This window comes from Sciurus carolinensis, chromosome 1 (assembly GCF_902686445.1).
Source record: "Sciurus carolinensis chromosome 1, mSciCar1.2, whole genome shotgun sequence".
Taxonomy (NCBI): Eukaryota; Metazoa; Chordata; class Mammalia; order Rodentia; family Sciuridae; genus Sciurus; species Sciurus carolinensis.
Window position 1 is genome coordinate 97,979,090 of NC_062213.1, and position 14,948 is coordinate 97,994,037.

General features: G+C 42.8%; 1 protein-coding gene across 10 annotated transcripts in view; it reads right to left on the minus strand.

Annotated features, from left to right (window-relative positions):
• Positions 1-4,816: 4,816 nt before the first annotated feature.
• Positions 4,817-14,948, minus strand: part of Tuft1 (tuftelin 1) — a 47,480-nt gene continuing 37,348 nt past the window's right edge. For all 10 annotated transcript variants that reach the window (XM_047565230.1, XM_047565208.1, XM_047565224.1 and 7 more), the window contains 6 exons: positions 13,937-14,065; positions 13,130-13,224; positions 9,561-9,666; positions 8,131-8,214; positions 7,231-7,331; positions 4,817-6,423 (listed from right to left, as the gene is read on the minus strand). In XM_047565230.1, coding sequence (XP_047421186.1) covers positions 6,360-6,423; positions 7,231-7,331; positions 8,131-8,214; positions 9,561-9,666; positions 13,130-13,224; positions 13,937-14,065 — 579 coding nt within the window. In that variant the 3' untranslated portion in view covers positions 4,817-6,359. The remainder of the gene's footprint in view (positions 6,424-7,230; positions 7,332-8,130; positions 8,215-9,560; positions 9,667-13,129; positions 13,225-13,936; positions 14,066-14,948) is intronic.

Genomic DNA, 14,948 nt, shown 5'->3' on the forward strand with positions numbered 1-14,948 from the left:
CCTAGGCTGGCCTTGAACTTTTTTTTTTTTTAAAGGTGGTGCTGGGGATTGAACTCAGGGCCTTGTGCTTACAAGGCAAGCACTCTACCAACTGAGCTACATCCTCAGCCCCTGGCCTTGAACTTTTGATCCTCCTGCCTCAGTCTCCCAAGTTGCTAGGATTACATGGGTGCATCAGTGTGCCCACCCTTTTTATTTATTTATTTTTTTAGTTGTAGATGGACACCTTTATTTTTATTTATTTATGTTTACGTGGTGCTGAGGATCGATCCCAGTGCCTCACACACACTAGGCGAGTGCTCTATCACTGAGTCTAACTCCAGTGCCCCTTTTTAGTTTTTTAATTCAGAAAGTTGACATGCTTATGAGCCAACATATTTTCCTTCATGGCCATTCATGTTAAAATTCTAAATATATCCTTTTCAGATTTAATATTCAATTGTATTTTCTTCAAGTTTTTCTAAAGTTAATTTTTATTTTATTTTCTTTTGTGGGGGCATATGGGGATTGAACTCAGGGACACTTAGCCACTGAGCCACATCTCCAGCCCTATTTTGTATTTTATTTAGAGGCAGGGTCTTACTGAGTTGCTTAGGTCCTCACTTTTTGCTGAGGCTGTTGCTGGCTTTGAACTCAAGATCCTCCTGCCTCAGCCTTCCGAGCTGCTGGGATTATAGGCATGTGCCATCACACTCAGCTTCTTTTATCCTTTCTAAATGCTTAATTGGGTCTATTTCTGCCTAACCAGTCTGTTAAATTGATGTATAAGCGATGTAATGTTTTACTACTTGCTAAGGCTTAATACTCCTTCCAATTAAGCTCTGCCTTTAAATTTTTCTTTGGCTGTTTTCTCCTGTTTATTCTTCCGGTGGATTTTAAAATAATTATATCAATTCTAAAAAGACTCTATTGAATTATAGTGTCATTTACTGTAATTACACAAAACCCCCCAAAAATTAAGTTCAGTCTCAGTAGTGCATGCCCAGCTCCCAGGGAGATAGGGCAGGAGGTTTACAAATTTTAACTCAACCTAGGCTAAGCAACATCCTGTCTCAAAAATAAAAAATAAAATGGTTCTAGAGATGTAGATCAGTGGGGTAAATCATTTGCCTAACATGTATGAGGCCCTGGGTTCAATTCCCAGTACCACAAAATATAAGGAAATTAAAGAATTGACATCTTTATAATGATAATTTTCCTACCCATAAATATTTTTCTCCTTTGAGTTTTTCTGTTTCTCAAGAACATTTGGTCGATTTTTTCACATAGATCATCAACATCTCAAATAAGAGTTATTCCTAGGCATTTTCTATTTGTACTTATTATATTATGCTGTTTGGTAATTGGAATATTGTTCTACATGGGGAAACTTGATACTTGCCATCTTTAAAGTCCTCTCCACTCTTAATTGTCAATGCATTCTTTCCTTTCTTAGCCGGCCCCCTACAATGACTGCCCACAATTCTGGATTTTGCCCTGCGTAGCTAAGTGGAATAAAATTGTTCCTCCTCCTAAGAGACGGATGTTCATCTCTTGAGACTGCTATCATGTTTCTCATCAGCCTCCTTTTGTCCTCGATAAATTGCCCCAACTGATAGAATGAAAATAGCATTTGGAAAAGATTCAAAAGGCAGTGGTAAGAAGGATGGATTTAGGTAGGAGACTAGAGGTGAGGGACTGGCTTCAGTGGTAATCTAGGCTTAGGGAGATGGCTTATCTAGGCTGTGAACATGGGAAGGGGCCCATGTAAGAGATATTTAGAAGGAGGAAACATTTTAGGGCTTGTTAACAAACTGGATACAGTTGGATCTAGTCATGGAAAGAAATGTAAAGATGACTTGAAAATGTCTAATCTGACTAGGTGCAGTGATACACACCTATAATTTCAGCAATTTGGGAAGCTGAGGCAGGACTGCAGCCTCAGCAATTCAGCAAGACCCTGTCTGGAAAATAAAAAGGGCTGGGGATGTAGTTCTGTGGTAAATTGGCCCTGGGTTCAATTTCTGGTAACAAAGAAAAGAACATGTCTAGTTGGAATCGCTGAAGGTTTATGATTCTTCTAAGAGAAAGAATGAAGAAATTGAAAAGGGGAAAAATTTGGGAGGGAATAAATTTTGGACCTCTTGACCTGAGATGACAATACAGCCTAGGAGAGAGGTCTGTTTTATAGACCAGTGTTCTTCAAATTTTTTTACCAAGAAAAAAATGTTATTTTACATAGCAAGTCAGTTAAAAGACAAACACATACTGAAAGATACAAACAGAAAGATCGCAAACCTTCCACAGACATAGGCGAGTCTGGACCTGGGAACCAGTGAGAGGTAGGAAAGAGCTGGGTTGAGTCATCAGCACTGACTTGATAGATTAAGTCATGAGGATTAATGATTTCCTTTCCCTCAACAGTCTGAGATTCTGTGGTCTCAGACTTGGCCACTAACACTCTCTCAGGAAATTAATTATCCTGCCACCATCTACCCTCAATCCCATATTCCAGAGGGCTCCAGGGAGAAAGATTCCAGCAGAAAGGTCACACACATTTTAGAGGGTAAATAGGTCTCAGTGCCAACACACAGAGCATGCTAATCTAGAAATTACTCGCCTTTAAGAAACATCTCTTATACTTAGCCTTCCCTTTCCTTGGAAGAGAGGGGTTTGAGAATATTTAGGTCTCCAAATTTTGAGTTTCAAGGCCATGGTGCTTAGAACTGGGACAAGATAGATAGGAAACAATTACTCCCTGCAAAACTAGAGTTCTAAATCAAAGCGTGGAAAAGAGGCCAAGAGCCCTAGGCTAGCATCTGCTGTCGGGTCAGAGCCTGAACAAGCTCAGGCCCACGCTCAGCAGCTTGGCTCTGAGGCATGAGGAAGCCCAGAGAATTATTAGAGTTCCCACAGAAAACAGACCCATGTAGTGAAGAATTGGTTAGAGAAGGAAAGCTGCTTTTCTAGCCTGAAAGACATTACCCTCCTTGGTCAAACTGAATTTGCTTTAATCTGTTTCATGTCAGAGCATCTTTCCAAAGTGGGAACACTTCATAATGGGACATTTCCTAGTGAAAGTTACTTTTAAATAGAGCTAAAATTAAGCCAGTCCATTTTTGGCCTTAGAAACAGTTTTTTAAAGTTCCAGTGCTCTATTTGGTTGAAATACCATAACACTGTCCAGCTTTTTCCTGTTTGGGGAAAGGATGCATGATGAAGTAGAAGGCAGGGGTGGTTGCTGGGGAGGCCAGGAGTGCTCCTGCAAGCTTCTTTTCCCATGTTGGGGCCGATGCTCCAGGTTAATAGGAGGCTGTTGATGACGGCTACATGTCTGGGCAGCTCTTAACACCCAGCTCTGAGAAACAGGCCCTCATGGCAAAGGTCCCAAAGAGGAATATTCAGTCCTCCCTCTACAAAATATTGAAGCAGTACAGAGGAATTGGCTTTTAAAAAATGACAAAACACAGGCAATAAACGGGCCATAGAAGCCAGGAGCAGCTTACTCACTACTCTCTCACGCCCTGAGTGCTCTTTCTCCTGAGCACCCCGACCCCCAATTTCCATCCTTAACTGAAAAGATTGCCAACATATCAACTAGCTTCCCCTGACTGCTCTCTCCTCCCATGAGCCCTCCTTATCCCAAGGCAAGCCCTTCTTCCTTTTGACAGTGGTGTCTAAACTCTGGGAAACAAACATCAGAGGTACTTTTTTGTCCAAGAAATCTCTTAAAGCACTAGTTCCAGTCTTCAGACCATTTCATTATCTCTAACTCAAATCTCTGCCCCTCCCGCCAAGCCCAGGAGGCCCAGCTGGAGAGCCTCCCTTTCCTGTATGGCAGCAGACTCACTCCATACGCCCTCAGCCAGGCCAGTCTTCTTGGCACTCTGGCCAACCCCACCCTACTTCCACTCTGTTAATATTCTGAGACAAACAGTCGAGATAGACCCATGCCAAGCAAGACTGCCAGGGAAAAAAGAAAACCACGGCTGTCAGAACACAAATCCAGGTCCAGGGAGGGTTTCCGATGCATTTTGAAATCCGTAGTGTGAATTAGCTAGGAAATAGAAGGGGAAGAAAAGTAATAGGAAAAGTTACACTCTCAACTGAAGAAAAGGGGACTAGAAATGAAACAGGGCCAGGGAATGGGGGAGGGGTTGTGTTTCCGATTTCTGTGGCCCAAAGAGGAATCGTGTAAATTCGGCTATGTCGCCAATTAGCCCTGTAGTCAATTGCCTTTTTGGCAGAAAGAAGAAAAGAAAATCATTGGACTAATTGAATGATGCCCAGAGATAGTCAGAAACTAAGCCCTTGAATAGCTGCAGTCAGCATTTCTGCAGGGTGTTTTTCCTTTCTGCCAAGGATGTAGAGTTGCTCATTTACCTCCAGGGCTGACTGGCATATCTCTATGTTATCTCAGCACCTCTACCTCCAACCAGTCCTTTTCCAAATGAGGAGGACACAGAGTGGCCAAGCTTAGGAATCCCACAAGGCTACTGCCTCAGAAAGGGTCAAAGCTAAAGACAGGGGCCACCTTCTGTGATGAGGACTCAGACCCCACAGATGGTCTGCTTCTAACTCCACTGATGGCCAAAGCATCCTCATATCACAGTGTTTGGGACATTTGGACCACACCTTTCAGATGTGAACAACAGGTGCCCATATTCAAGAGGCCCACCTGATGTTTTGAGTCCCTCCTTCTCCCAATACTGGGTCCATTGAACCCAGGACCTCATGTATGTTAGGAAAGGGTTATAATATTAGCTATATCCCCAGTCCCTAAAATTATGTTTTTTCATCTTCCCCAAAAAGTAAAAAAGGAAACCAGATCAAGTAGTTAAACAGACATATTAACACAATTTATTAAATTCACCATACAAAGAATATGCCACAGAAAAAAAATTACAAGAACTTGAAGGGATATGGAGATCATCTGGCCCAACATTTTCATCTCACAAATGAGGGGACTGCCTGAAGTCCCTGAACACCACTATGAACAAAGCCAGAACATGAGCCCAGTCCTGATACACAGAAACACATAGACATAAGGGTTTTGATTGTTAGCCAAGTAGAGCCTAAGACTTAATCCACATTTGTTTTTAAGTTCTGTTTCCTAAAGTACCACATTCTGATGATTATATACTTCTTGAGGTTGCAGGAAAGTCCTAAAGGAAACATGACAAGCTACAGGGTCATTCAGAACCAGGGCTAAAGACTAATTATAGAGCAGAGGGGTTCAGAGAGGTTAGCGAAGAACCCATCCCTGCCCTGAAAGAGTTTTGATCACCCTGTTCCCCCAAACAATATATACTCAGACCCCAGTGCCTCAGGGAAAGTGTACTTGCTTTCTTGAGGTACAGATCAAGTTTGGAGGAGAAAGGGAAAAGAAGCAGGTGGAGGAAAGGGCAAAAAAGGTTTATCACAATGTCACTCTGAAATCAAAAAGGCCAATGGGAACATTTTTCCAAGTTGCAAGCAAATCCAAAACCTCAAAGAGAAGGCCATAGGACTTTGGTATCAAATCAATGATGAGCTGTAGGCAAATCACCAATAACTTAGCAAAATAAATACAATGAGGGTTTTGCTGGGGCTGACATAATTCAGTGAAAACACAGATGAGGTGCTGGGTCAGAAAGACTTTAGGCGTGCCATGCAGTATACCTTAGGGGAAAACCCTAAGAGAGCCTAGGAGCTTTCACAACAGAGAGAAGTCAAAAATAACTTCCCATGGTCCTACATAGTCTTCTTGCTTTAGCTACTCCCTGATTTTACATTCCCTTGTCTCCAGAAACACAAGGTTGTCCAGTCAAAGTTTAGGTTCCCTGACTAACCAGGCCTCAGCAGGTGGCCCAACTGTCTGTAGAATGCCAAGGTCCACATGGGCTGAGGGTGGAGCAAGTAGAAAAACAAACAGTTAGTTGCTAAGAACTGAGCTGTGTTTGCAGAAGGAACTTCATTCCCCTAGGACACATTCCAGTCACTCTGGACATCTGGGCCTCCAACTTTCAGGGTTGAGACAAATCTTATTACCTCATCCTGACTCAATGAGGGCCTGGCTTCTGGTACTGCTGGACTCCAGGAGACCAGAAGGGAGGTTCTGCTATAGAGAAAAGTAACTACAGGAATAAGGATATTGCCCTAGCTCCTGCTAGCAGGATAAGTCTTCCCAAGGGCTGCAGGGCCCAAAGGAGGTGCTCATGCTCCATCTGCCCAGCAAACAGAGGACAAGAGCTTGGGACCAGCGGAGCACATAAGCCCCAAGTCCTGGGTATAGCCAGGGAACAGTCATGAAGTCAAAGTCAATGTAACAGCCTACAGGGAAGGTGGGCTTCTCCGCAGGTGACAGGTGGAAACAGTGGCAACATCCATCTCCTTGCAGCTCAGGTTTCCACAACCCGGATGAGAGGCATGGGCTTAGGGCTGGGGGGCTTGGATATCCTAACACTGAAAAGAAAGTTGGAAATAATGAGTACTGTGTTGTTGCCCACTCTTCACACAGCATCCCCTCCACATTTGCCTCTGGAATCTTGCACTTCAGTGCTAGCTGATCTCTTGAGTTTCAAGTGCTTTGCAACAGTAAGTTTTAGTAACATCTAAGAGATTTGGGGCATGATACATGTGTCTGGTGGCATGGGTAATGAAAAGACAGGGGCAGCCACATATAGTGGCACATGCCTGTAATCTCAGGGATTCAGAAAGCTGAGGCAGGATGACCCCAAGTTCAAGATCCTGTCTCAAAATAAAAAATATAAAAATAAAAAAGACTGGGGGTATAGCTCAATGGCAGAGCACCTCCGGGTTTAATCCCCACTATCCCCTGTCCCCCCAAAAAGGTAAGGGCAGTTAAACATCTGAGAAGTTTATTCCTGAGAAGGATATACCTGTGATTCTTGATTTTTTCAGTAGTTTGGGCCCTTTTGTGACTCTATATAAAGACCCTTTCTTAAGATAGACTAATAGTAACATACATATTGATAATATGCAAATATTACTAACAAATTTGCATGCAATCTCTGGAGGTTCACACACCTCTAGAATCCTTCTATGGACCTCCTTGGCTTCCTGATATCTGGCTTTATTCTAAATAGGCCAGAAAATGGTTCTGATAGAAAATGGGCCAGATCAGAGACTGAAAGAGCAAAGTTAGATTTAAAAGAGCCTTGTCCTTGCCTTTGTACCAAAGATTTTGCATAGGTCTGTCCCTCCATTCCTTCCTTCTCACCTGGGCCCACTCTATAACAACGCACTCACCCGCCCAGGTTCTCTGTCTTGGTCCAGGTCTGGGTGCTGAAGTTACCGTGACTGATTTGTTTCTCTATTAGGTGTTCCATGCGGTCGTGCATCTCTAAATTCTGCAATACAAGCTTTGAGGTTACAACAGGCCCTTCTCTGGCTTGTCATCTGTCAGTTAGCTAGCTCCTTCTGGTCTCTCTACCTCTGTCTATGCTGCTCCTGCCGCACCCCTAACATGCTCCCCACCTCCCTTCTCCCTTCATTCCTGTCACTATAGATGACACTTCCTCCAACATCTGTTCCCCAGTAACTGTGCAATACTCATTATTTCCCATGTGTCTCTATCAATACGTTATCCTATTAAGTATTCTTGGGTTATTTTTTTAAATGTATTTCTATCTCTTAACTCTACACAACAAACTCACTAAAGATAAACAACCTGTCTCCCATTTGTCTCCCCCACTACAAAAATCATCATGCAGTGGCTGCAAAATGATCTTCAGGTAGTCAATGGTCAGGAAGGGCTCTGTAGCAAAGTGGAAGCTAGACTCGGAAGACAACCCATTAGCTAACTGGCCTCATCACCTTAGCCATGGAGAAGACTTCAACTATGGAATGCCTTCTCCTTCAAAGCCCAGCTCCATTGTCAGTTCCTCCACAAAGTCCACACAGTTAAAATTTTCCATGGCAGGTGGCTTGCACCATGATATTATGTCCCTTGAGGGCAGGGGCAGGTCTTACCATTGCCAGCAATTCCCCAAAGGTTTCAGAAAATGTTTACTCAACTGAAATGACCACCAAGCAACTTTAAAGATATGTGTCACTTCTAAGTAGCAAATAGATAGGACCAGACTCCTTCCATCACTGTTCCCTCCCTCAAGAGCCCTGCTCTCTGCTAGAGCTGCCTAGTACACATACCTCTGCCTCCAGATAGGCAACTTTCTCCTTGAGCTCCTGGATGGTGGCATCCTTTGACTGAATCACAGCTTTTGAATTCTGGAGCTGCAAAGATGTAGGAAACACTGGAGCTCCTTTTGCAATGACTCATTACACACATACCAAACTTCACCCCATCTGCTGCGGAAGCCAGCAGAGATGAAAGGCAGAGCTGTGCAACTATCAAGTGACTTAATTAGCTTTTCCACAAAAGCTTTGTTTTGGTCAATATTACACTCTTGATTATCCTTGGGATGGGGGAGGGGAGGTATGAGGAGAATATCACTCTTATTATCCAAAATATATTAATATATAACCTATTCCACTTGGCTCTTGGAAAATGCAAATTATTTATTCATTTGAGAAATATTTATCAGGCCAGAGGTTGAGGCAGGAAGATTGCAAGTTCAAGGTCAGTCTGGGCAATAGCAAGATCCTGTCTTAAAATAAAAAAATAAAAAGGGTTGGGGATATAGTTCAGTGGTAGGGTACTTGCCTAGCATGTACAAGGCCCTGGATTCAGACCCCAGTATCATAAACAACAACAAAAAATACTGAGTGCTTACTGCATGACGATACCACAATACCTGCTCTAGACAATGGGAAACAGCAGCAAACAAAGTAGATACAAGTGAAGCTGAAATGAAGGAAATAGGCCCTTCTGACTAGGGGTAGGGGTAGGTGCAGGGTGTGTGTGTGTGCGCATGGGTGTGCGCATGGGTGTGTGTGTGTGTGTGTGTGTGTTTAGTACTGGGGATTAAATTCAGGGATGGTTTACCACTGAGCTACATCCCTAGAACCTTTATATTTTTATTTTTTATTTATTTTTAAAATTTTTTTTTGGTGATGCTGGGGATTGAACCCAGGGCCTTGTGCTTAGGTGGCAAGCTATATCCCCGGTCCTATGTTTTTATTTTGAGACAGGATCTCACTGAGTTTCCCAGGCTGGACTTAAATTTGTAATCCTCCTGCTTCAACCTTCCAAGTAGATGGGATTATAGGTGTGTGCCACCAGCACCCAGCTCAATTAAGGGGTCTCAAATTCTCAAAACAATTCTACAAACCAGCATGTCCTGAAGGTGCTACCCTAAAGCTTAGGTACAGTAAGGTACAAAGGTTGATAATTTGCAAACTGATAAATGGATTTATTATGACTCGGTTATTCATTTACCAGCACTCTTCAGAGTATAAGGGAGATGAACCTTTCCTTCCTTTCCCATTGGATAGCAAAATCCAAATGGCCAAAAAAAAAAAGGAAAGTAAATCCCAATAACTCAAACCCTAGTAATTTGTAGATATAAATGTTTCATGAGAAATACATGAATATGAGCCAAGTTACCCAGAGAATAAATAAATAAAAGCACAGACATGGGGGAATAACCCAGGGCAGGTTAAGATCTAACTTTCCTTACCTGCTCAATCATTTGCCTGACTTTCCGCTGCTGGCTCTTGAGCATGTCATCCAAGTGGTGGATCTTCTCCCGCAGCCCAGCCACTTCCTTTTCCAAGGTAGCAGCCCTGGGAATAAAGACCAGAAGTCTGAGGCAAGAGGGAAAAGATGCCAGTCACAGGAAGAGGAGACTGAACTTGAACTTGGGAGGTTCCCACCAAGTTTAATTCCCTCTGATTTCCCCAGCAGTTTGATCTAAAGAATAGATGGTTAGACACCTTAGAACATCACATTAGAAGCATAATCAGAGATCATCTAGTCTAAATAAGGAAAGTATAATTCAGATAAGCTAGAAGGGATAAGTATTCTGGATAGCTCTAGAGAGTAAAACTAGAACCAACAAGTAGGTGGTGGGAGGTGGTTTTTATATTAACACAGGAAAAATTCTCAGTATTAAAGCTGTCAGAAAGTGGGTTGCCTCACGTGTAATGAGTTCCTCATTACTGGGAAGATTCACGTATGAACTTAAATATATTTACATATATATGTATTTTTTTTGTCCTGGGGTTTCAACCCAGGGGGTGCTTTTACACTGAATTACACTCCCAGCCCTTTTTATTTTATTTAGAGACAGGTTCTCATTAAGTTGCTGAGGCTGACCTCAAACTCACGATACTTCTGCCTTAGCCTCCTGAACCACTGGGATCACAGCTGTGTCTATGCCAGGCTAGAACTGGAATTTTTATGTTCAACATCATCAAACTGGCAGGAACTTTGTATCAGGAGGGAGATAAAATTTAAGGATACTTAAAGCCTCTACACACAATTTTAAATCTCCTATTCCTAAACCACTATTGCTTCCTTTGTATTCTAAGCAAATTGAGCCAAGATCCCCAATAAGAAATATATATTTGGTCTTTGTTCCTTGTGCTTGTGAGGCAAGCACTCTACCAACTGAGCTATATCCTCAGTCCACTGTCCCCAGTTCTTGACAGAGAATTTCTAAACTCTTATAATTTCTAACTAGAGGAGTGATAGGGGCATATTTTGTTATAATATTTGGTCTTTGTTTCTAGTTCCTGAAAAGACCCTTAGGGTCTCCAGGAATGATTAGTGTGTCTTTTGTAGGCTAATGAGGTGACTGGTGACTGAGGTTCCTAGAAGCTTCAGGATGGGGGCTAGTCACCAGAAAGCAGGGTATGATTAAAGGATTGGAAATTTCAGTCCCACCCACAACCTTTCAGGAGGAGAGAGGGGATAGGAGTTGGAGATTGAGTTAATCATGAATGGCAAGTGATTTAATTAATCACACACGCATACTGGAATATCTGCTATAAATCCTAAACAAGGGGATTAGAGAACTTCCAGGTTGGTGGATTCATCCATGTGCCAAGAAGGTGGCATACCCCAACACCCTGGAGACAGTAGCTCCTGCACCTTTCTATATCTCTGCCTCTTCATTTGAATCTTTTATAATAAACCAGTAAATGGTTTCCTCAGTCCTCTGAGCTATTACAGCATATTGTCAAAACTTGAAGAGGCAATTACGGGAACCCCTCGATTTGTAGCCAAGTGAGAGAAAAATGTGGATACCTTGGATCCACTAACTGTGACTGGCATCTAAGTGGGGGCAGTCTTGTGGGACTGAGCCCTTAACCTATGGAGTCTACACTAATTCTGGGCAGTTAGTGTCAGGGTGAATTAAGTTGTGGGACACCCGGTTTGTGTCAACAGAGAACTGGAGAATTCCTGATGTGGAAACCTACACATTTGGTGTCAGAAGTGTTATGAGAAGAGCAACAGTTTTCCTTTAGTCAGGTTTGGATTCCTGAAGAGCTGCTCTTACCAACTTCTAGTTCTGCCTGAAGAAACTGACAAACACATGCTGTTAGATGGAGGGCATTACTCAAGATAGAGTGGCATACAGTACAATCTGAGCTATCCCACATTCTTCCTAAACTTCAGATCTCTACCCTCAGTTCTCTAATTCCCTATTTCTTAGTCTCCTTTTATTTAGAAAACCATCATTTACAATGCATAGCTATCACCTGTATTTCTATGACTAAACAGGCTAAAGCAGGAGAACCACAAGTTCAAGGCCAGTCTCAATAACTTAGCAAGACCCTGTCTCAAATAAAAATTAAAAAAAAAAAAAAAAAAAGACTCCTGGGTTCAATTTCCAGTACCAAAAGATGCATAGCTATTTATTGATTACTATTTCCAAATCTACGTTTGGGATTATCTAGTCTGTTTTGTTTCTTACTCCTCCCCTCTTGGTCTATGAACACCTCAAACACAAAGAAAGGAGTACTGAGTACAGTCATTCCCCAGTATCCAAAGGGATTGGTTCCAGGAACCCTATGGAATACTCAAGTCCCTTAAGTCAAATGGGGTATCTGCACACATAAAACACATGCATATTCTTCTGTATACTATAAATTGTCTCTAGATTACTTATAATAACTAATATAATGCAAATGCTATAGTTAGTTATGCTGCATTGTAATAGGTAATGATGACTAGGAAAAAAGTTTGCACATGTTTAGTACAGGTGCAATTTTTTTTCCCATCTGACATTTTCAATCCCCAAATGGTTAAATCTGCAGATGTGGATACAAAGGGCTAATCATAACTTAAAGAAATTCTGACATAAAGTCAAATCAGAAAGGAGCCTACAATAAGATGCCTGCATTTTCCATGCCAGGAAAGACAAATCTAGGTTGTCCAAAAGGAGAGAAATAGCCCCCTTAAGACTGAGTGGTTCTGATTGTGTCTGTTAATCCTGAAATTCCTTGCAAGGCCCTTTAGGTAATGTCTGCTGAACTAAAAAATTGTCCATCTTATACAATGAAGATCAGACCCAATATGCTGATGTTAAATCTTATTTACTATTTGAGATAGCTTCTTTTCTCCTCCGATCAGACGGAATTTGCAAAAACCCTCTAAGCTGGGATCTAAGTGATCCCCTATATGCCACGGTGGACATGTAGGTCTCAGTTTCTACCTAAATTGCTTCCAGTAACAGGAAGTCCTCATGAAACTGCTCACTGTCTTTCATCAGCATGATTGAGGAGGAAGTTACTTGACTCTCAGCTTGTAGTCAGAATCTGCTTTTGGGGGTCGGAAACCATGGAGTGATACAACCAGTGGAATCACCTTTGGAATGAGTGGCTGTGACAGCAGATGCTTTACCAGTTCTCTCTTGACCTCGGCTATAAAATCATAAAAATTGGGCTGTGGGTATAGCTAAGTGGTAAAACACTTGCCTAGCATGCACAAGGTCCTGGGTTCAATCCCCAGCACTGCAAAAATAGATACTCAGATATCTAGATATTAAAAAAAAACTTTAAAATAAATTTTTTTAAGTTATTGATTGCCCCACGGAAAATGAAATCCCAGTAGACAGCAGCCTTCCAAATAGTGTCTCCCTGGGTGGGGCTCCACCCTGATCAAGCATGTTGTGAGTCAGAACTGGAAGAATGGAGGTCAGCACCAGCTTCCTCCCCAGACCTGGCCACCATGGGAGCTGCAGGCTGCATGGCCCGCCCTCTCCTCCCTGCACTCAACTTCACACTGAATAAGAACTCTTACTTTTCTTGTTCTGCTTGGCAGTCAGTGTTCTTGCTCTGAAGTTCCTCTAGGGCCATCTCCCCTTCTCTGACTTTTGCCAGTAAGGCCTGATGCTCCTGGGTGGGTCAAAGGAAAAAAACATCTAACATGAGCAGATGGCAACCGTTTCTGTGTTTGGGGTAAGACAGGCACTAAGGTTGGGACTCAGCCCCTACTGGTCCTGGGCCAGCTGCCAAAGTGCAGCAGGCCAAGCTGGTTTGATGGGGTGCCCTCCCCAGTCAGGGAGAATCCTTCCCACCATCAGCACACAGAAATTTCCCAGCCTCACCCAGCTGCCCGGAGGAAGAATCTGGTGCTACATTATGCAAGTCCATCTGCCAGCTCTGGTGGCCAGTCTCTGAGGAACCAGGTCAAATTTTCAAAAATAAGCCCCAAAGGAGCATTTAGCTAGATGTGCATCTAGTATGAACCCAACTAAAGTGGAAATGGGTTCAACTCTGTTTAGGGGGAAACTGATGGTAGATGATAGAAAAACCTTCCTGGGCTAGCTACATGGCCCAGTGGTAGAGCACTTGTCTAATATGCATGAGGCACTGGCTTCCATCCCCAACACCACTAAAAAAAAAAAAAAAAAAAAAAAATTTAAATTTAAAAAACCCTTCCAATTCCTTAAGGACTAAAGGTATTCAAAGGGATTTACCAGAGCTGTGAAATGTGCTTTTTTGGAGCTGCTTGGAAAAAGGAGAGCCTCAGCAATCATCTTGATCAATCCTGGGGCCCTTCCAGCCCTACAGTCCAGGTGCTGAAACACAAGCCCCCAACCATTACCGTCTCCATGCCCAGCAAGCGCCTCTGCAGCTCTCCGATTTCTGCTTCTTTCTGCTCCACTCTGTCCTCTTCTCTCTGAAGGGCCACATTGCTCTGTTCTGCTTCTCGCTGGTATCGGCTGAGTGTGACCTATGACACAGGATGAGCATGTGTTCAGTGGTGGGCAAAAAAAGCAAACATGAATAAAATCCTTAGAAAAGAACCCAGGAACCTGGCGGTGGGGGTGGCCCTCTGGAGCAGTGATGGGTGAAAGATAGCAGCTATGGTAAGTGCACTGCCACTTTCCATCCCTGTTCAGGACCACCTTGGAGGACTTGCATGGACTAACTCCATCTCTAAAACTCACTAGCACAGTTCACTGAACTATACTTTAATGTGACACCTGGCTGGGTGTAGTGGTTCATGCCTGCAATCCTAATGACTCGCTCAGGAGGCTGAGGTAGGAGGATCACAAGTTTGAGGCCAGCCTCAGCAACTTATGAAGGCCCTAAGCAACTTTGAGACCCTATCTCAAAATAAAAACTAAAGAGGGATGGGGATGTAGCTTGCGGTAAAGCCTCTGGGTTCAATCCCCAGTACTAAATAAATAAATAAAGAAATAAAGTGAAGCAAGTGACACTTTTCAGATAGCTAATTTCAATTTCCTACCAATCCTCCAATGCCATCACGCTTACCCCAATGTTGTGGCTTTCCTACTAATTCAAAAGTAAATAATCCATGTCCTTCTTTTTCCCCAACTCTTCCTCATTCTCACGTCAAAAAACATTTCAGAGGCTAAGAACTAAGGCATCTGGAGGGGCTAGTAAGTACCAGCAAGAATTTGTAGTTTGTTGGAGATGAGAAGACAACTTGGAAAGGACAGAGCAGAATTTTAGACTGTTAGAATAAGAAAGGAAGCTAAGAACTTTTCTTGCCTCATATCCTCCCACCTGCATCTCACCAATTCCTACTTACCCTTCAAGTCTCACTTAGACTCCCTGTGGCTAGGGAGCCTTTAGGGACTGGGGAAGAC